Source organism: Rana temporaria, chromosome 13 (assembly GCF_905171775.1).
Source record: "Rana temporaria chromosome 13, aRanTem1.1, whole genome shotgun sequence".
Taxonomy (NCBI): domain Eukaryota; kingdom Metazoa; phylum Chordata; class Amphibia; order Anura; family Ranidae; genus Rana; species Rana temporaria.
Genome location: NC_053501.1, coordinates 118,231,483 through 118,254,254, shown reverse-complemented (window position 1 = coordinate 118,254,254; position 22,772 = coordinate 118,231,483). Strand labels below are relative to the sequence as shown.

Genomic DNA, 22,772 nt, shown 5'->3' with positions numbered 1-22,772 from the left:
TGTTCTGTCATCATTTCGGTTATTCACAGCGACCGGCAGCGGCGGCGCTCGTACATTAAAAATAAAAGAGCAAGCCCTGCTAGGAATGAAAACCGTCTGGTGGAGAGAAACAAAAAACAATAAAAAAAACAAAAAAAGGAGGAAAAAACAATAAAAAAGAAGAAACAAAAAAGGAGAAAAAACAATAAAAAAAGAGAAAAAAAAACAATAAAAAAGGAGAAAAAAACAATAAAAAGGAGAAATAAAGAAGAAACAAAAAAAGAGGAAAAACAATAAAAAAGAAAAAAAACAATAAAAAAAACAATAAAAAAAGGAGGGGAAAAAAACAATAAAAAAAGGAGGGGAAAAAAACAATAAAAAAAGGAGGGGAAAAAAACAATAAAAAAAGGAGGGGAAAAAAAACAATAAAAAAAGGAGGGGAAAAAAACAATAAAAAAAGGAGGGGAAAAAAACAATAAAAAAAGGAGGGGAAAAAAACAATAAAAAAAGAGAGAAGGAAAAAACAATAAAAAAAGAGAGAAGGAAAAAACAATAAAAAAAGAGAGAAGGAAAAAACAATAAAAAAAGAGAGAAGGAAAAAACAATAAAAAAAGAGAGAAGGAAAAAACAATAAAAAAAGAGAGAAGGAAAAAACAATAAAAAAAGAGAGAAGGAAAAAACAATAAAAGGTCAACTCCATCGATGTTCAATACACATGGGGGTCATACTGCCACATACAGGAGGATTTAAGCACAAAGGCGGCGCTGGTTTGTTCCTGATGCCCTTTTGGGGGGGAGATCTTCCTCACTTCCTGTCTGGACAGGAAGCATTAAGTCTCTTCAATGGGGGAGGGGGGGCCCCAGTACGATGCACCAGGGTCCATAATCGTTTATTGCTGTTAAAAATAGAAGATAAATGATAGTTGGTGCATTTTTGGGGGCCAACAAACCCCTCCCCCAATCAAGGCCAAAATAAGACCAGATTTGTTGGCTGACGAAACGCGTCGGGTACCTTTTTTAATCTGGCCACAGTTTGGAAGGTTGTCACTCTTTGGTTTCTGCCCAATGTAATAAAAATTGAAGAGACACCGTCCATGTTGGGGGGGGGGGGCAATATAAATGTAGCCAACGTGTTTCAGGGGCAGAATTTGTCCCGGGAAAAAAAATCCAGATAAGTTGGGTTAAACGGTAACAGTTAAGCCCAACCCCTGAAAAAACAACCCCCACACCATGACCCCCCCTTCTACCAAATGATTTGGACCAGTGCACAAATCAAGGTCCATAAAGACACGGTTGAGCGAGTTTGGGGTGGCCTGCACAGAGTCCTGACGTCAACTTGATGGAACTCCTTTGGGATGAATTAGAGTGGAGACTGTGAGCCAGGCCTTCTCATCCAACATCAGTGCCTGACCTCACAAATGCTCTTCTGGAAGAATGGCCAAACATTCCCATAGACACACTCCTAAACCTTGTGGACGGCCTTCCCAGAAGAGGTGAAGGTGTTATAGCTGCAAAGGGGCGGGGCCAACTCAATATTGAACCCTATGGGACTAAGACTGGGATGCCATGAAAGTTCATGTGTGTAAAGGCCGGTGTCCCAATACTTTTGGCAATGTTGTGTATACGACATGGAGATTTTATGATAAAGCCTCAGAAATCTATCATAAGTCTTAAATGACTGAATGTTCTCTGCTGAAGACAAGCAAATCCTGGAATACAATTCAAGTAACACTCTACTTCTCAATTCGGTATAATACGCATTTCTGCCACTAGGGGGGGGGGGGCACTGTAGAGGCAAAGACAAGAAAATCCTGGAATACAATTCAAGTAACACTCTACTTCTCAATGCGGTGTAATATGTATTTCTGCCACTGGGGGGGGGGGGGGGCACTGTAGGGCAAAGGCTTTTGCCCTACAGTGCAGTTTGTGGGCTTCATCTTCTATCTCCTACAGTTGGATGATTGTTGTGCAATTAGCGGACCTCCAGCTGTTGCAGAACTTACAAGTCCCATGAGGCATAGCAAGACTCAAGCATATGATGGGACTTGTAGTTCTGCAACAGCTGGAGGTCTGCTAATTGCAGATCCCTGATCTACTGGATCCCAACAATCATCCAACTGTAGGAGATAGAAGATGAAGCCCACAAACTAAATTGGAGCCTTTGCCTCTACAGTGCCCCCCCTAGTGGCAGAAATGCACATTATATCGCATTGAGAAGTAGAGTGTTACTTGAATTGTATTCCAGGCCTTTCCACGCACATGAACTTTAATGGCATACACTGCATTTCCCTTTTCCAGTGTAACAAAATGACTTTCAATTTGTAAAACTGTCACGCTGAATTATTTTTTTTTTCTTATATTTTTCCCAAAGAATAAAAAAAAATTCTGGGGAAAAAAATTTGGGAAACCGTTTTATTTTTTTTATTATTGCTTTAAAATGTTCTAATAAATTTTACATTTCTAGATACAATATAACGCCTTTTCAGGGGGACAATATATTACAAAATTCCTGCGCAAATACCGTGTGACGTCAAAATTTGCAATGCTCGCCATTTTATTCCCTAGAGTCTCTGCTCTGCGTCGGGCGCCTACATTTCCCAGTGCGCATTGCGGCTAAGTCCGCCACACGGGCCTATTGATTTCGACGTGGACGTTAACGACGTAAATCCCTATTCACGGACGACTTGCGCAAACGACTTAAAATTTTCGAATTTCGAAGCGGGAACGGTGGCCATACTTTGGCTACGCCAGCTAGGGGGCAGCTTTAACTTTAGGTGGCCTATCTCTTACGTAAACGGCGTAAATGTACTGCGTCGGCCGGGCGTACGTTCGTGAATAGGCGTATCTACTAATTTACATATTCTACGCCGACTGCAATGGAAGCGCCACCTAGTGGCCAGCCTCAATATTGCAACCTAAGATAGGACGGCGCAAGCCGTCGTATCTTAGATATGTTTAAGCATATCTCTGTTTGAGAATACACTTACACAGTATCTACTGATTCGCCGGCCTAACTCTACCTGAATCTAGCTATCTGCTCCCCCCAGGAGCCTGCAGTCACTATATCTGCTCTCCCCAGGACTCTGCATTCACTATATCTGCTCCCCCCAGGAGCCTGCAGTCACTATATCTGCTCCCCCCAGGAGCCTGCAGTCACTATATCTGCTCTCCCCAGGAGCCTGCAGTCACTATATCTGCTCCCCCCAGGAGCCTGCAGTCACTATATCTGCTCTCCCCAGGAGCCTGCAGTCACTATATCTGCTCTCCCCAGGACTCTGCATTCACTATATCTGCTCTCCCCAGGACTCTGCAGTCACTATATCTGCTCCCCCCAGGAGCCTGCAGTCACTATATCTGCTCTCCCCAGGAGCCTGCAGTCACTATATCTGCTCTCCCCAGGACTCTGCATTCACTATATCTGCTCTCCCCAGGACTCTGCAGTCACTATATCTGCTCTCCCCAGGACTCTGCAGTCACTATATCTGCTCTCCCCAGGAGCCTGCAGTCACTATATCTGCTCCCCCCAGGAGCCTGCAGTCACTATATCTGCTCTCCCCAGGAGCCTGCAGTCACTATATCTGCTCTCCCCAGGACTCTGCATTCACTATATCTGCTCTCCCCAGGAGCCTGCAGTCACTATATCTGCTCTCCCCAGGAGCCTGCATACACTATATCTGCTCTCCCCAGGACCCCGCAGTCACTATATCTGCTCGTACACAGAACATGGAAATGCAATTATTTTAGTAAATATAAACTGCTAAATACCTTTTCTCATCAGCAGTATTTAGCAGTCTTGTGACTTCCATCAGTGTCTGGGAGGAGTTTTCATTCTCGTCTGACTTTCCTATGAGGCTGCAGGACCCCTGACCCTCTGTCTGGACAGTGCTGATTGGCCCTGTGTTGATCATGCGCACTCTCCCAAGAAAAAAATCTAGCAATACACACCAAACTGAGCATGTGCAGAGTGACCCCCAAGGCTCTGTTCTATCAGGAGATGGATTGGGGACAGTGGAGGATCAGAGAAGACAGGATCAAACAGCCTTTTTTTTAACACAATGCGGAGGATTAACCCCTTAGGTTGCACAGTGAGTATAACAAGCATGCTTTACTACATATACAGACTGATTATACTGTTGTGGGTTAAGTAACACCTTAATGAGCTCTCTGGCTGCCTGATGGTGATTTCGGCAGTGCCGTTAAGAAATAGTGTCTGCTCCACCCACTTGGGTGTCCTCTGCAGGACTTGGAAGCAGAATACAACCAAGCGGTGGGTGCGATCATTCTGGAGTGCTATTTCATCCCAACGGGCATTACTGAGTTACTGTGCGCTGTGTGGAGGCGGCCATCTTGGTAGTGGCAGGTCATTGCTTCCTCATGTCCCCGGTGACTAGTGCGGTAATGATAGAGGTGGAGGAGGCACGGATCCACAGAATGAATGAAGATGAAGCAGGGAGATCCTTGCCGCTGCAGGTCCTCAGGTGCAGCTTCCTCTCCAGCAAGGAGAACAGCGATCAGTGAGAAGTAGGACACCTTGTGGTCCCGGCCACCTGCCCGTATTGGTCCAATTTTAGAGCACAAAACCTGAGAATTGGTCAGCTGTCCCTACACACCCAGAGATATCTAAATGCAAGATGTGACCAGGGTTGATTGATCCCAACGGGCATGACTGAATTACTGTGCCGTGGTCCTGAACTGTGTGGAGGTGGCCATTTTGGTAGTGGCAGGTCATTGCTTCCTTATGTCAGAGCTTCACCCCCCCCCCCCCCCCCCCGGTGACTAGTGCGGTAATGATAGAGGTGGAGGAAGCACGGATCCACAGAATGAATGAAGATGAAGCAGGGAGATCCTTGCACTTCAGGTGCGGCTTCCTCTCCAGCAAGGAGAACAGCGATCAGCACGGTAGTAGTGAGAAGTAGGGCACCTTGTGGTCTCGGCCACCTGCCCGTATTGGTCCAATTTTAGAGCACAAAACCTGAGAATTGGTCAGCTGTCCCTACACACCCAGAAATATCAATACGTAAGATGTGACCAGCCGTTGTTGATGCTCCCTCCTCTCCCCTGCAGCTGCTACTGACACATGGGAGCCGGATTCCACCCCCCCTCTTGCTGGGGCACCTCTCCCTGGTCTAAAATCGAATCCCTGAGTTGACGTAGAAGTTAATAAACTTCTCCCCTCCTCCATGTGACTGTATTCAAGCCTAGTGATTGGCTGCACTGTATCCCAGGAGGGAGGTCACATGGCCCCCCCCCCCCATACCTACAAGTACTGTGGATTTCCAAGGACCCTGACGAGGAGGGTAGAACTGGGGCCATGGTGGGAATCCGGGGCTGTGGGTTTAACAAGAACTCAGCATTTCCCCCTTTGATGGGTAAAGTGACAGGTCCTCTTAACCCCTATGTAACACATATGCATGGTGGCAAACGGGGGTGGGCTGTATTGCCCACACGCCGCATATATGGGTGGCGGGAAGCCACCAGGGCCGACCCCCTGATCATGTGACCACTGTGACAGCCAATCACCATGGCTATGTGATGGGCCATGCCTTCCCCCGCCGGGGGTGTTAAAGGGACATTGGGGCTGGGCGGGGAAAGGGATAAACACTTCATTGCTCCTCCTCCTCCGGCTTCCATCTTTTGACTCATTGGTCTGGAACAAGTCAGCTGACCACTTAGAAAGCGGAAAAGCCCGGCCTGCATTTGTTTGGAGACAGTCTGCCAGCCGGGCAAACCGGCATTTCCAGCAATGCCAGCCGGGCAAACCGGCATTTCCAGCAATGCCAGCCTCTGGGCTCCCTCCCAAGGTAGGTTTATATTGAAATCCTCACAGCCAGTCATTTATATAAATTCCATAATAATTCACAATAAATTCATAAAAAATAAACATCAAACACATTCTAGTCGCTTTCACACCTTTTTTTCGCTCCACTTCCTGTACATAAAGCCGCTTCCGGCGCACACTGGCTGACGTTCTGCTTGCTTGGCCAATCACATTCCGCAGTAGGAACGTCGCGACGCGCGCGTTTGCTGGATGCCTTACGTGGGGCTGGCGGAAGTTCAGTCATCGTTCGGCGACTGGTTGGCGGAAGTGGGAGCTGATTGGTGGTTCGTTTTGACTGAAGTGGGAGCTGATTGGTCGGTGGTTAGCAGAAGTGAAAGCTGAATGGCTGTCTGACGTTTGGTTGGCGGAAGTGGGAGCTGATTGGTCTTGGGTTAGCAGAGGTGAAAGCTGAATGGCTGTCTGGTTGGCGGAAGTGGGAGCTGGTTGGCACCTTCGCAGCATTTGCTGACCGGAAGTGGCAGTGTGCTGAGAACTTTCCAGCTGTTGTTGGTGACATTTGGGGGGAGATGAGCGCCTTTGACCTTTTTAGGAGATTCTTTGGGCCCCCTGGGATGAGGTGAGAGGAAGTGACGTCATTATGAAGGGGGGTGAAGCCCTCCTGCGTTCTGGCAGGATCATGTCTGGGGTAGGGGTCGTTCCTGGGGGTCCAATGAGGGTCTCTGGAGGAGGGGGGGGGGTGGGGAATAAATCTATAAATGAATCTCTGTGTGATTCGGATGGAGACGTTTTTACATTCGTCTCCAGAGTCCGAGTCCCGGGTTCAATCCCCGCCGGGAACGCGTTATCGGCGCAGAATTCCGTCCTTCCCCCTCCCCCAACCCCGAAAAACCAACCTGTGATATTATAGGTGAGCTCCGCGGGTCATCGCGCCCCCGCCGCGATTATAAATCCGGGGGAATAAAATGTGACGAAACGCCGAACGAGCCGCGAGAACGCCAACAGATGACGCCACCCACTGCGACCTCACAACACGTCATATATATACATATACACCTCTATCTATATATATATATACGGTAGTTCAACCGATAATTATTGATCATTTATAAAAATTGTGATTAAAAAAACTTCTACTAAAAAATTGTTGTACAGGAATTATATTCAAAATTAATAATCAGAACATAATTATTACAATTAATAATTGCAAAAAAAATAATAATTTTCAAGCAATACTACTACCACTAATAAAAATAAAATATTACCATTATTATTCTAATGTTTTATTAGTATTATTTTAAAGACTAAAAATAATACCAGTAAAATAATAGTGTTAACAATCTTTAATGCTGTTATTTATTATATTTATCATTATTATCATCATCACAATCAGTTATTGTAATGATTTTTTTTTTTAAATATTATTATTGTTGTCAACAATATATGTTTGTATATACATTTATTTTTATATACAAAATATCAATTTATTAAAACAATTATAATTTATTATAACAAATTTTGTTAAGAATAAAAGTAATACCAGTAAAATAATAGTAATAATAATCTTTAATGCTGTTATTATTATTATTATTATTATTATTATTATTATTATTATTATCATCATCACAATCAGTTATTGTAATGATTTTTTTTAAATATTATTATCATTGTCAACAATATATATTTTTATATACATTTATTGTCAAATAAAATATATATTTATGGACACTTATGGGTAAAATATATATTTGTGGGTACTTACCTTTATCCATAAATATATATTTAATAATAATTGTTATAATAAATAATTGTTATAATAACATTATTATAATAATATATTAATTGTTAAATAATTTTTATAATAAATTATAATTTGTTATAATGTTATATATATATATATATATATATATATATATATATATATATATATATATATATATATATATATATATATATGTGTGTGTGTATATATATATATATGTGTGTGTGTATATATATATATATATAATATAACATTTATTATAACAATTATAATTTATTATAAAAAATATTGTTAAGAATGAAAAAAAAATACCAGTAAAATAATAGTAATAATAACCTTTAATGCTGTTATTGTTATTTATTTTTATTATAATCATCATCACAATTAGTTATTGTAGTCATTTTTTTTTTTTATATATATATTTTCATCATTGTCAACAATATATATTTTTATATACATTTATTGTTATATAAAAAATATATATTGTTATTTATTTATTATAACAATTATTGTTAAGAATAAAAATAATACCAGTAAGATAATAGTATTAATAATCTTTAATGCTGTTATTTTTATTTATTATAATTATTTTTATTATTATTATCATCATCACAATTAGTTATTGTAATGATTTTTTTAAATATTATCATTGTCAACAATATATATTTTTATATACAATTATTGTTATATAAAAATATATTTCTCTTCAGTTCATGGACGGACACAGCAGCATTGACCTTAGGGTTATATACCTTTCCTTTCAGGAGAGACTAGGCAGAGAAATGCTCTGTTCACACCTAGGCGTATATACGCCTGTAGTGCGACGCCGCAGCAGCCCCCGAGACGCTGGATGGATGATTTCACATTGCCCTCTATGGAGATGGTTCACACCTCCACGCCGTACGCCTGCCGCCTGAAAACAAGTCCCGGACCTTTTTTTCAGGCGGCTTTCGGCGTTCGGCATAGGAGATGTGAACCATCTCCAATGAGGGAGTAAGGCTGCATTCACATTCGCAGCGTTTTGTCGGCGCAAATCGCGGTACAAAACGCCGCAATTTGTCGCCGCAATTCGCGGGACAAAACGCCGCGATTTGGTACGCCAAGGTGTGAATGCAGGCTTAGTGTTAAAAAAACTTCTCTCAGTACAGCACCTCCCAGGGGGCGTGTCCCCGGGGTACATCCCACTCTCTGGAAACATCCAGCCTCAGTTTTTTTTTTTCTGCCTAGCGATAGGAGAAGACATGGCCCTTCTGGAGCCCATGTGCTCTGGAGATTTTTTGCGATTTTTCGCCTTTATTTGATTTTTTTTCCTGCATTTTTGGATCCTGGGATCTACTATCAACTTAAAAATATATATTGTTAATATAACAATTATTGTTAAGAATAAAAATAATTCCAGTAAAATAATATTAATAATAATCTTTAATGCTGTTATTTGTATTTATCATTATTATTATTATTATTACCATCATCATAATCTTTAATGCTGTTATTTTTTTTGTTATTTATTTATTATAACAATTATAATTTATTATAACAATTATTGTTAAGAATAAAATAATAGTATTAATCTTTAATGCTGTTATTTTTATTTATTGTTGTTATTATTATTATTATTATTATCATCACAATTAGTTATTGTAATGATTTTTTTAAATATTATTATCTTTGTCAACAATATATATTTATTTATTATAACAATTATAATTTATTATATTTATTTATTATTTATATTATCTATATATTATTATATTATAATTTTATTATTATTGTTAAAAATAAAAATAATACCAGTAAAATAATAGTAATAATAATCTTTAATGCTGTTGTTTTTATTTATTATATTTATTATTATTTTTTGCCCTTTGTACTGTTTGGGAATTTCGGATAATTTTGCTGGAAATGACTCGGTGTTGATGCCGTCGTCGCCATCATGGATTCTTTTTACCCCCCCTCCCCCCCAGGGATCCGTTCTTTGGAGGGATGACTCCGGGAGACGAGGAGGATGACGATGATGAGGATGAAGACTCCTCCTTCCACGGCCCCTCCGGTTTCCACTCCCCCTTCTGGGGCGGCCGCCCCCCTTTCCAGGACCCGTTCGGCTTCGAGGAAATATTCCGGGACTTCAATGAACTCTTCTCCGGTTTTGGCGCGGTGATGGGCGATGTTCCCCGTGAGTCTAATAATGTCCTCCGGATGCGGCCGCCATAGAGAACCATTGACTCCATATAGACCTTCCACCGGGTCCTACATAGTACAACGCTTGCTGTGTTGGTTCCGGGTGCGTCCAGCTCTCTGCTCTCTGGTGACTTCTCTTCTCCCTTCTGTGTAGGGTTGCCGGAGATCCAACCACCAAGACCGAGTCCAGAGGGGCCCCGAGGCGGTTCTCTGCGAGACTTCATGTTGAAATACCCGGACTCCTTCCTACCCAAAGAGCAGACGCCACCTTCCCAGAACTCCCCTACAGAGGAGGGGCCTCCACTGCCAAGCGCGGCCCCCCGAGACAGGAGAGGATGGGTACGTTGCCTCCATGTTTGGTCAGAAGAAAACTCCATTGGTTAAAGGGATAATCCAGTTATAGGTGGGTGGAGCCAATCCTGGCTTCCTATACCCAGAGGAACCCCTCATAATGGGCACAGTGGGTGTACAGACCTGGGAACTCAGCACAGGGATGGTGGGAAGCCCTCATAATGGGCACAGCGGGTGTACAGACCCGGGAACTCGGCACAGGGATGATGGGAACACCTCATAATGGGCACAGCGGGTGTACAGACCCGGGAACTCAGCACAGGGATGGTGGGAAGCCCTCATAATGGGCACAGCGGGTGTACAGACCCGGGAACTCAGCACAGGGATGGTGGGAACCCCTCATAATGGGGCACAGCGGGTGTACAGACCCGGGAACTCGGCACAGGGATGATGGGAACACCTCATAATGGGCACAGCGGGTGTACAGACCCGGGAACTCAGCACAGGGATGGTGGGAACCCCTCATAATGGGCACAGCGGGTGTACAGACCCGGGAACTCAGCACAGAGATGGTGGGAACCCCTCATAATGGGCACAGCGGGTGTACAGACCCGGGAACTCAGCACAGGGATGGTGGGAACCCCTCATAATGGGCACAGCGGGAGTACAGACCCGGGAACTCAGCACAGGGATGGTGGGAACCCCTCATAATGGGCACAGCGGGAGTACAGACCCGGGAACTCAGCACAGGGATGGTGGGAACCCCTCATAATGGGCACAGCGGGTGTACAGACCCGGGAACTCAGCACAGGGATGGTGGGAACCCCTCATAATGGGGCACAGCGGGTGTACAGACCCGGGAACTCAGCACAGGGATGGTGGGAACACTTTGTTTTTGGGGTGTTGCCCTCAGATGGGGTCCTATTACTGTCTCTCTTTCCTCTCTAGCTGGAAGATAATGGCTCAGGGGGCTCCAAGCAGGATAAAGGTAGGCATCCCATTTTGGGTGGATGTGGTGTGATTGGGTGGGGGGTTCGGTCTGTTCTTGTGTGATTGGTGGGGTTTTTTCTCTGGTCTTGTGGTGTTATTGGGGGGGTGGGGGGTTCGGTCTGGTCTTGTGGTGTGATTGGTGGGGTTGGGGGGTTCGGTCTGTTCTTGTGGTGTGATTGGTGGGGGTTTGGTCTGGTGTTGTGTGATTGGGGGGGCTCAGTCTGGTCTTGTGGTGTGATTGGTGGGGGGTTTGGTCTGGTCTTGTGGTGTGTTTGGGGGGGTAGGGGGTTCGGTCTGGTCTTGTGTGATTGGTTGGGGGTTTTCTCTGGTCTTGTGGTGTGATTGGGGGGTTAGGTCTGGTCTTGTGGTGTGATTGGGGGGGCTGGGGTTTCGTCGGTCTGGTCTTGTGTGATTGGTGGGGGTGGGGTTTTAGGTCTGGTCTTGTGGTGTGATTGGTGGGGGGTTCGGTCTGGTCTTGTGGTGTGATTGGGGGGGTGGGGGGTTCGGTCTGATCTTGTGGTGTGATTGGGGGTGGTGGTGGGTTCGGTCTGTTGTGTGATTTGGGGGGTTCGGTCTGTTCTTGTGGTGTGATTGGGGGCGTTCGGTCTGATCTTGTGGTGTGATTGGGGGGGTGGGGGGTTCGGTCTGGTCTTGTGGTGTGATTGGGGGGGTTCAGTCTGGTCTTGTGGTGTGATTGGGGGGGGTTCGGTCTGGTCTTGTGGTGTGATTGGGGGGGTGGGGGGTTCGGTCTGATCTTGTGGTCTGATTGGTGGAGGGTTCGGTCTGTTCTTGTGGTCTGATTGGTGGGGGGTTCGGTCTGGTCTTGTGGTGTGATTGGGGGGTTCGGTCTGGTCTTGTGGTGTGATTGGGGGGGGGGTTCGGTCTGATCTTGTGGTGTGATTGGCGGGGTTTAGTCTGGTCTTGTGGTGTGATTGGGGGGTTCGGTCTGGTCTTGTCGTGTGATTGGGGGGTGGGGGGTTCGGTCTGGTCTTGTGGTGTGATTGGGGGGTGGGGGGTTCGGTCTGGTCTTGTGGTGTGATTAGGGGGGGGGGTGGTGAGGGGTTCGGTCTATTGGGGGGTTGGGTTGGAGGGTTCGGTCTTGTGGTCTGACCTCAGGTCTCTCTAGTTCTAGATTCGGAGGTCTCCTCCCGTGGTTTGGACTCTGTCCTCAAACCACAAGCGCCGCCGTCCTCATCCTTCTTCCGGAGCGTCTCCATCTCCAAAGTCATGAGACCCGATGGGGTGAGTTCAGAATTAAAGAGGAACTCCTCTAACATGTGCTCAGCGGATTCCTCATTTAACCCCCTCACTCTTTCTCTCTGCAGACGGTGGAGGAACGGCGGACGGTGAGGGACGGTCAGGGTAACACAACCACCACGGTGACGGTGACTAGAGGCGATGAGGTCATCAGCAGCGGGAGCCCCGATGCCCCCCGGGATTCCATTGTCGGTAAGAGAAACGGGCGACCAGCATTTCCCATAATCCTTCGGTACACACCTGCCAGCTTGACCTTGGCCTAGGGTACCATGTTTTTGCCTAGAGGGCGCCCTCTAGTGTCCAGAATTCAGAAGGCGTTCGATTAGGGATGGACAGATCGGGGGCGTTCCCGTTCCTAGACAGTCAATAAGGCACCATGGGACTTGTAGTCTCTCACCAGCTGAAGATCTGTTGGCTATCGCTGGTCTACTTTATAAACCAAGGATCACGGAAATGAGGTGTGGCCTAATCAAAGTGGGTGTGGCCAGTGGTAATGGGGCAGTAAGAGAAGTCATGCATTGGTGGTCAGTGTGCCCGCCCCTTCCCCCAGGGGGGCGTTTCCGAGAAGTTTTAACGCTAGAGCTGGTTGGCTGCTGAAGCCAACGGTGAGCGTCTCTGACCAGAAATGAACAATAAAGTTGTTTGTGATTGATTTGCTTGTACGTGGCAGACCCCTTTGAGGTTAGACCCCCCCCCATCAAGTATTCAATGTCCCCACAAGGGAGGTTCACCCTCTCAATGTGGGTGTGGTCACCAGAACAAGGGGTGAGGGAGAAATCTTCCAATGCTGAACAACTGTCTAAGAAGGGGAGGAGATTTCCTCTCACTTCCTGTTGGACAGGAAGTGCTGAAAATGTCACGGTGGTCCCTAGTACAGGAGGTGAGGGTACATTTCCTACCATGGATTCCTGTTCTATTGATAACGAAGAAGGGATTTCCTCTCACTTCCTGTTTTCATTGATAAATAGGAGGAGATTTCCTCTCACTTCCTGTTTTCATTGATAAATAGGAGATTTCCTCTCACTTCCTGTTTTCATTGATAAATAGGAGGAGATTTCCTCTCACTTCCTGTTCCTGTGGGACAGCAACTCCATGAAACTCTCCCCCACAGAGCATTGGACACAGGGATTCGAATTATTCCGTACTCTGGGCCATTAGATACCGTTTACAATATAAAGTCAACTAAATGACAAATATTATGACCTCTTGAATAAGTATTTTTTGAGGGTGAAACGCGTCGGTGAAGGAAGTGCTGGGTCAGGGGGGAGAGCTTTGACTTGTTCTTGTGAATTGAAGTTTTATTAAAGCTTTTTGAGGCAGAAAGGGAAAACAAGGATGTGATGGAAGTGCAGCTGCTTCTTTTTTTTTTCTTACTCTTTTGGGGTGAAACGCGTCCCAAAGAGGAGCCAGGTCAGGGGGAGAGCTTTGTCCTTCGGCCTGTTCTTTTAAATGCATCCAAGTTGCAAAAAAAGCTTTTTGAAGAAAAAAAAGGATGTGATGGAAATGCAGAGCTTCTTTTTTAATTATAAAGTTTATTCTTTAGTCCCCCCCCCAACCCTTTGGGGTAAAATGCGTCAGTGAAGGAATCGGGCCTGGAGCAGAGCTTCATGCTTTTAGCTTTATTCTTGTAAAAAGGATGCAGTTGAAGTGCAGCTTCATTGTGTACTGGGGGGTTGTTTAACTTTTTTGAGGTGAAACGCGTCAGTGAAGGAGCCAGGGCAGGGGGGGAAAGCTTTGTGCTTTGGCTTGTTCTTGTAAGTTGCAATAAAGCTTTTTGAAGCAAAAAGATGAAAAAAAAAAGGATGTGATGGAAGTGCAGCTTTTTATTTATAATGTTTATTGTTGGGGGTTTCAGCCTTTTGAGGTGAAACGCGTCAGTGAAGGACCTGGGTCCAAGGCAGAGCTTTGTGCTTTGACTTGTTATTGTAAAAAAAAAAAAAACATGCGGTGGAAGTGAAACTTCTTTTTATTTATAACGTTTATTGGGGGGTTTCAGCCTTTTGGGGCGAAACGCGTCGGTTGGGGGAGCCGGGTCTTGGGGAGAGCTTTGCGCTTTGGCTTTATTCTTGTAAAAACAGTCAAAAAAAGGATGTGGTAGAAGTGCAGCTTTTTATTTATAACGTTTATTTTCAGGGGTTTCAGCCTTTTGAGGTGAAACGCGTCGGACAGGGGGAAGGAGTCGGGGCAGAGCTACGTGCTTTGGCTTGTTATTGTTAATGCATCCAAGTTACAATAAAGCTTGATGAAGCTTCTTTTTATTGATAACGTTTTTTATTGTTTTGTTTCATCGCCTTCTATTGTTCCCTCCCATCAGGTCCCCAGGACTCCGCCCCTCTCCACCCACTTCCGTCCCTCCCAGATCTCTCCGATTCGCAGACGATCCTGAGCCGCCTCCTACACCGATGGTTCTCTGACCGATAAGCTCCACCCCCCTTGGCCCTCTGAGGTCTCAGGACTCCTATGGAAGATCCGGATAATCTCATTATTATTTTGGGACGTAACAGCCGGGGGCCCCCCCTCCCCTAATATGTGGCCTTTCCGTAGCCTGGAACCCCCCCCCCCCCCAAGAGATGTGACAAGCCAGGGGGGGGGGCTTCTTTCATTTATTTGTCACAATGTAAATTTTGAATTTGTATAAAGTTGTTGTTGAACTCACCGCTCCGTGTCATTCGTTTTTTTATTAAAGAGGACCTGTCACTCTGAGTGAGCGGGACAGGAATGCTGATCGCCTCCCACAGCTATTAGCAGGGAGGAGCATGCACATCTAAAGGGATCCTGGGGGCGTGTTCTTTCATATAATGTTGGGGAAATGCAGGAGAGGGACTGAGGTCACCCGCACAGAAAAACTGCCATCGATTCATCATGTGTGGGTGACCTCAGTCCCTCTCCTGCGTTTCCCCAATATTATATAAAAGAACACGCCCCCCGGAATCACTTTAGATGTGCATGCTCCTCCCTGCTGGCCACTGGGTGCTGCAGACTTTAGCTGTGTAATCTTTTGATCAGTTGCTTTGATTACAGTCTGTTAGGCTGATAAGTAGATTGCACAGCTAAACTCTGCGGGGAGCAGCATGCACATCTAAAGGGATGCCGGAGATGTGTTCTTTCATATAACGCTTGAAGCCGGATGCTGTGACGCTCTTATTAGACTGTTAATTAATATCTGCAGTGCCCAGCAGGGGGGAGCAATGCAAGTCTAATGGGATGCCAGAGATGTGTTCTTTTATGTAACACTTGTAGCAGGGTGCTGTGACATTTTTCTTATGCCTGTTGCTTGATTACACTCTATTGCTTCATTACATTCAATTAGATTGATCAGCAGATTGCACGGCTAAACTCCTGCAGCACTCAGTGGCCAGCAGGGAGCAGGAGGCACATCTAAAGGGATGCCGGAGATGTGTTCTTTCATGTAAAGCTTGTAGCAGGGTGCTGCGACATTTACACGAGCCTGCTGCTTGGTTACAATCTTTTCATTGCTTCATTACACTCAATTAGACTGATCAGTGGATTGCACAGCTAAAATCTGCAGCACACAGTGCCCAGAGGAGCAATGCAAGTCTAATAGGATGCCAGAGATGTGTTCTTTCATGTAATGTTTCTAGCAGGGTGCTGTGACATTTACTCAAGCCTGTTGCCTGATTACACTCAACTAGATTGATCAGCAGATTGCACGGCTAAAATCTGCAGCACTCGGTGGCCAGCAGGGAGCAGGATGCATATCTAAAGGGATGCCAGAGATGTGTTCTTTCATGCAACGCTTGTAGCAGGGTGCTGTGACATTTACACAAGCCTGTTGCTTGATTGCACTCTATTGCTTCATTACATTCAATCAGATTGATCAGCAGATTGCACAGCTAAAGCAGGGAGCAGTATGCACATCTAATGGGATGCTGTAGATCTGTTCTTTTATGTAATGCCTGTAGCAGGGTGCTGTGACATTGACATTAGCCTTGCTGCTTGGTTACACTCTACCCATTGCTTGATTCCTTATTTAGATCGATCAGAAGATTGCACAGCTAAAATCTGCCGCAGCCAGTGCCCAGCAGGGAGGAGCAATGCAAGTCTAAAAGGATGCCGGAGATGTGTTCTTTCATGCGACACTTGTAGCAGGGTGCTGTGACATTTACACAAGCCTGTTGCTTGATTACACTCAATTAGACTGACCAGCAGATTGCACAGCTAAAAATCTGCAGAGCCCAGCAGGGAGCAGGAGGCACATCTAAAGGGATGCTAGAGATGTGTTCTTTTATGTAATGTCTGTGGCGGGGTGCTACAGGCATTACATAAAGACTAAAATAGAAGATAAAGGAATAGAAAATTAAAATAGAAAATAAAGGACTAGAATAGAAAATAAAAAAATTAAATAGAACATAAATTACCGTATTTATCGGCGTATATCGCGCACTATTTTCCCCTTAAAATAAGGGGAAAATCGTGGGTGCGCGATATATACGCCGATAGCCGCTTCCCGCGCTCAGTTTGAAATCCTGCGCCGACATATACCAAACGCAGTACATTCGGCTAGTCTCGGCTTCGCTCGTGGTCACGCATAAACGTCACAGAGCGCGAGCGACGCCGAGTCTTGCCGAATGTACCCGAGTGTACTGCACAACGGTATATGTCGGCGGAGGCGTTCGAACTGAGCGCGGGAAGCGGGGACTCCACGTGAGGCGCGCGCTGGAGAAGCCGGGAGGACACCACCGAGGCCGCAGACGGACGCCGGACCGGACGATGGACGCTGGGAAGACACCAAAACTGTAAGTAATAAAATCATATAACATTTTTTTTTACAGGAATTTCGGGGGCAACTTTAGGGGTGCGCGCTATACGCGGGAGCGCGTTATACCGCGGTAATAATAGAATAGAAAATAAAATGGGGAAAATAATAGAAATTAAAATAATAAACCAAAGGGAATAGAATAGAAAATGAAAGACTAAAATAGAAAATAAAAAAACAAAATAGAAAATTAAAAAATAAAATAGAAAAGAAGGGAATAAAAATAAATAAATAGAAAATAAAATGGGGAAAAGAATAGAAATTCAAAGAATAAAATAAGGGAATAGAATATAAAATGAAAGACTAAAACAGAAAAAAAAAGGAATAGAAATTTTAAAAATAAAATGGAAAATAAAATTGAAAAGAAGGGAATAAAAAATAATTAAATAAGGGAATAGAAAAAATAAATAAAAAAAAATAAATGACTAGAATAGAAAATTTAAAAATAAAATAACAATAGAATAGAAAATAATAAATTAGAAAATAAGGGAATAGAAAATAAAATGGGGAAAAGAATAGAAATTAAAATAATAAACCAAAGGGAATAGAATATAAAATGAAAGACTAAAATAGAAAATAAAAAAACAAAATAGAAAATTTAAAAATAAAATAGAAAAGAAGGGAATAAAAATAAATAAATAGAAAATAAAATGGGGAAAAGAATAGAAATTAAAAGAATAGAATATAAAATTAAAGACTAAAACATAATATATAGAATAGAAAATAAATGACTAGAATAAGTTTTTTTTAAATAAAATAGAAAATAAGGGACTACAATAGAAAATGACAAAATAAAATAGAAAAATAAGGGAATAGAAAATTAAAAAATAAAATAACAATAGAATAGAAAATAAGGGAATAGAAAATAAAATGGGGAAAAGAATAGAAATTAAAAGAATAAAATAAGGGAATAGAATATAAAATGAAAGACTAAAACAGAAAAAAAAGGAATAGAAATTTTAAAAATAAAATGGAAAATAAAATTGAAAAGAAGGGAATAAAAAATAATTAAATAAGGGAATAGAAAAAAATAAATAAAAAATAAATAAATGACTAGAATAGAAAATTAAAAAATAAAATAACAATAGAATAGAAAATAATAAATTAGAAAATAAGGGAATAGAAAATAAAATGGGCAAAAGAATAGAAATTAAAAGAATAAAATAAGGGAATAGAATATAAAATTAAAGACTAAAACATAATATAGAATAGAAAATAAATGACTAGAATAAGTTTTTTTAAAATAAAATAGAAAATAAGGGACTACAATAGAAAATTACAAAATAAAATAGAAAAATAAGGGAATAGAAAATTAAAAAATAAAATAACAATAGAATAGAAAATAAGGGAATAGAAAATAAAATGGGGAAAAGAATAGAAATTAAAAGAATAAAATAAGGGAATAGAATATAAAATGAAAGACTAAAACAGAAAAAAAAGGAATAGAAATTTTAAAAATAAAATGGAAAATAAAATTGAAAAGAAGGGAATAAAAAATAATTAAATAAGGGAATAGAAAATAAAAATAAAATAGAAAATAAATGACTAGAATAGAAAATTAAAAATTAAAATAACAATAGAATAGAAAATAATAAATTAGAAAATAAGGGAATAGAAAATAAAATGGGGAAAAGAATAGAAATTAAAATAATAAAATAAGGGAATAGAATATAAAATGGGGAAAAGAATAGAAATTAAAATAATAAAATAAGGGAATAGAATATAAAATGAAAGACTAAAATAGAAAATAAACGAATAGAAAATAAAATAGAAAATTAAAAAATAAAATTGAAAATAAGGGAATAGAAAAAAAAATAGAAAATAATAGAAAATAAGGGACTAGAATAGAAATTTAAAAAAAAATAAAATAGAAAAATAAGGGAATAGAAAATTAAAAAATAAAATAGAACATAAAATAATAATAGAAAATAATAAATTAGAAAATAAGGGAATAGAAAATAAAATAGAATTTAAGAGAATAAGATAGAAAATAAGGGAATAGAATAGAACATTTTAAGAATAGAAAATAAGGGAATTGAATATAAAATAATACAATAAAATAGAAAGTAAGGCACTAGGATAGAAAATAAAAGAATATAAAATAGGGAATAAAATAGAAAATAAAATACAATAAAAAATAAGGGCATAGAATATAAAATGAAGTAATAAAATAAGAAAATAGAGTAGAGAATAAAAAAGAAAATAAGGGAAAAGAATAGAAAATCAAACAAAACAGAAATAGTATAACTGTCTTCCAAAATTGTAATAGAATATATCCATATAGAATAAATACAATTCAGAATAGAAAAACAACAAAAGAATAGATTAAAATAGAATATAACCTTTTTCCAACATTTGAATAAATTAATTAGAATAGAATGAATTTGAATAGAATACAAATAAAACAATAGAAATAATATAACCTTCTTCTGAAATTTGAATAGAATAAATAAAATTTCGAATAAAATTGAAAAAAAACAAAGGAATAGAATATAATTTTGAATAAAATAAATTTAAATGCCAATTTGAAATTTTCGAATTCAGTAGAGAAGTGACAGTTGGAGGACCCCCCCCCTCCCCCTCCCCCTTATGCTGGCACTGTGAGTTGGCGTCTCGGTATCGGGTAATGATGGTATAATGAGGAGGGGCGGCCCGGTGATTACCGATAATCTCTCCTCCATTCAGAGTCAGCAGGTTAGAAGCCAAGAAGAGCCGATACGAGTCGGGGTGACTCCTCGTCCCGGGGAGGGGGAGAGGGCGGGGCCCTGTGACGGGTCCTCCATGAAGAGGACCTGTCACCTCTTATTTCTATTACATGGGATGTTTACATGTAATAGGAATAAAAGTGAATAAAAAAATTAGACAGTGTAAAATAAATAAATAAGAGAAAAAAATGAAAGCGCCCCCCATCCCTCTTTTGTTTTTAAAGGTAGGGGAGAGATTTGGGGGTCTAGTGATACAAAAATGTAACCACTTACTACTTCTTACTACTAAAGGGACGATGGAAAAATGAAAAATAAAATAAATAATAAAAAAAATTTATGTTTGTAAGTATTTTTTTTTTTTCAAAAAATACAGATTATTTTTTATATATTTTTATTTATTTATTTTAATTTTAAAAAAAAATTATCTTTTATTTATTTTTTTTAATTAAAAAAAAAGATTTTTACTTGTAACCAAAAAGTGCCAAAAAAGGGCGGGGTCTAGTGGATGATACGGAAGACGTATGGCACAACACAGTGGGGATAAGGAAGGTTCTATGGACATCTAGACATGTATGTTCTATGTTCATGTATGTTCTATGCTCATGTATGTTCTATAGACATGTATGTTCTGTGTTCATGTATGTTCTATGTTCATGTATGTTCTATGTTCATGTATGTTCTATGTTCATGTATGTTCTATGTTCATGTATGTTCTATGTTCATGTATGTTCTGTGTTCATGTATGTTCTGTGTTCATGCATGTTCTGTGTTCATGTATGTTCTGTGTTCATGCATGTTCATGTATGTTCTGTGTTCATGCATGTTCTGTGTTCATGTATCAGAGATGAGGGAGGTTCTATGGACACCTAGACATGTATGTTCATGTATGTTCTATAGACATGTATGTTCTGTGTTCATGTATGTTCATATATATTCATGTATGTTATATATTCATGTATGTTCTATAGACATGTATGTTCTGTGTTCATGTATGTTCTATGTTCATGTATGTTCTGTGTTCATGCATGTTCATGTATGTTCTTTGTTCATGTATGTTCTGTGGTCATGTCTGTTCTGTGGTCATGTATGTTCATGTATGTTCTATGTTCATGTATGTTCTATGTTCATGTATGTTCTTGTATGTTCATGTATGTTCTTGTATGTTCATGATGTTCTGTGTTCATGTATGTTCTATGTTCATGTATGTTCTGTGTTCATGTATGTTCTGTGTTAATGTATGTTCATGTATGTTCTGTGTTCATGTATGTTCTGTGTTCATGTATGTTCTGTGTTCATGTATGTTCTGTGTTCATATATGTTCTGTGTTCATATATGTTCTGTGTTCATATATGTTCTGTGTTCATGTATGTTCTGTGTTCATGCATGTTCTGTGTTCATGCATGTTCTGTGTTCATGTATGTTCATGTATGTTCTGTGTTCATGTATGTTCTGTGTTCATGTATGTTCTGTGTTCATGTATGTTATGTGTTCATGTATGTTCTGTGTTCATGTATGTTCTGTGTTCATGCATGTTCTGTGTTCATGCATGTTCTGTGTTCATGTATGTTCTGTGTTCATGTATGTTCTGTGTTCATGTATGTTCATGTATGTTCTTGTATGTTCTTGTATGTTCATGATGTTCTGTGTTCATGTATGTTCTATGTTCATGTATGTTCTGTGTTCATGTATGTTCTGTGTTAATGTATGTTCATGTATGTTCTGTGTTCATGTATGTTCTGTGTTCATGTATGTTCTGTGTTCATGTATGTTCTGTGTTCATATATGTTCTGTGTTCATATATGTTCTGTGTTCATATATGTTCTGTGTTCATGTATGTTATGTGTTCATGTATGTTATGTGTTCATGTATGTTCTGTGTTCATGCATGTTCTGTGTTCATGCATGTTCTGTGTTCATGTATGTTCTGTGTTCATGTATGTTCTGTGTTCATGTATGTTCTGTGTTCATGTATGTTCATGTATGTTCTGTGTTCATGTATGTTATGTGTTCATGTATGTTCTGTGTTCATGTATGTTCTGTGTTCATGCATGTTCTGTGTTCATGCATGTTCTGTGTTCATGCATGTTCTGTGTTCATGTATGTTCATGTATGTTCTGTGTTCATGTATGTTCTGTGTTCATGTATGTTCATGTATGTTATGTGTTCATGTATGTTCTGTGTTCATGTATGTTCATGTATGTTCATGTATGTTCTGTGTTCATGTATGTTCTGTGTTCATGTATGTTCATGTATGTTCATGTATGTTCTGTGTTCATGTATGTTCTGTGTTCATGTATGTTCATGTATGTTCTGTGTTCATGTATGTTCTGTGTTCATGTATGTTCTATGTTCATGTATCAGAGATGGGGAGGAGTCCAGATAACGGAATGTACTCGCTAGGTCTTTCCATAGTAAGAAGGAGAGTCTCGGGGTGGAGAATCTTCCGGATCTCTCTATAGATTGTTCAGTAACTTATGAAGATTTCTCGGGAGTGTCTCGTGTACTTTAGCTGCTCCCGTTGTTCCGGTCGGGTCAATTTTTACCCAGAGATCCCAGAACTCGGCCAGATTATAAGTCAGGTGACCCACGTGCCAGGCCGGCTGCCATCTCTTCCATGGGGGGGTGGAATATATTTAACTCTTCTTGTGCCTTTTTCTTGTGATGGTTCCAACATTGGCCCCTCTGGGTGGTTCCTCCAAAGCCCAGAACATTGAAAGCTGAAGGTGAAAGGCGGCATGAAGAGCGCCGAACCACTAATCCAAGAAAACTTTAATTGTTCATCAAATAAGTGGAAAAAAATGAATAAAGAACCAACAGGTTTCGGCGGTCTGAAGACTCCTTCGTCAGGACTGGGATGTTGTGTATATTTTTGTAAGAACTTAGAATTATCAATGTGAATTTGTAAGAAGTTCACATATATACATACATAGAGCTTCTAAATGGATTCTGTCAGCAAAGAGTTTTTTTGATGCCCGAACCGCATTGGATGTTTTTTTCCCCATTTATTTGATGAATGACTAAGGTTTCCTTGAACACATTTGTGGTTTGGTGTTCTTCCT

At 41.1% G+C, this 22,772-nt stretch overlaps 1 protein-coding gene across 2 annotated transcripts; it reads left to right on the top strand.

Moving 5' to 3' along the window:
• Positions 1-6,221: 6,221 nt before the first annotated feature.
• HAX1 (HCLS1 associated protein X-1) lies at positions 6,222-14,888 on the top strand. 2 transcript variants are annotated; one of them, XM_040332559.1, is made up of 7 exons: positions 6,222-6,373; positions 9,481-9,689; positions 9,849-10,033; positions 10,934-10,973; positions 12,102-12,217; positions 12,301-12,424; positions 14,547-14,888. In XM_040332559.1, the coding sequence occupies exons 1-7, from the start codon at positions 6,324-6,326 to the stop codon at positions 14,651-14,653; spliced, it is 831 nt and encodes a 276-aa protein (XP_040188493.1). In that variant the 5' UTR covers positions 6,222-6,323; the 3' UTR covers positions 14,654-14,888. The 2 variants fall into 2 exon arrangements, with proteins under 2 accessions (XP_040188493.1, XP_040188494.1); XM_040332560.1 differs by lacking the exon at positions 6,222-6,373 and adding an exon at positions 6,375-6,442.
• The last annotated feature ends 7,884 nt before the right edge of the window (positions 14,889-22,772 follow it).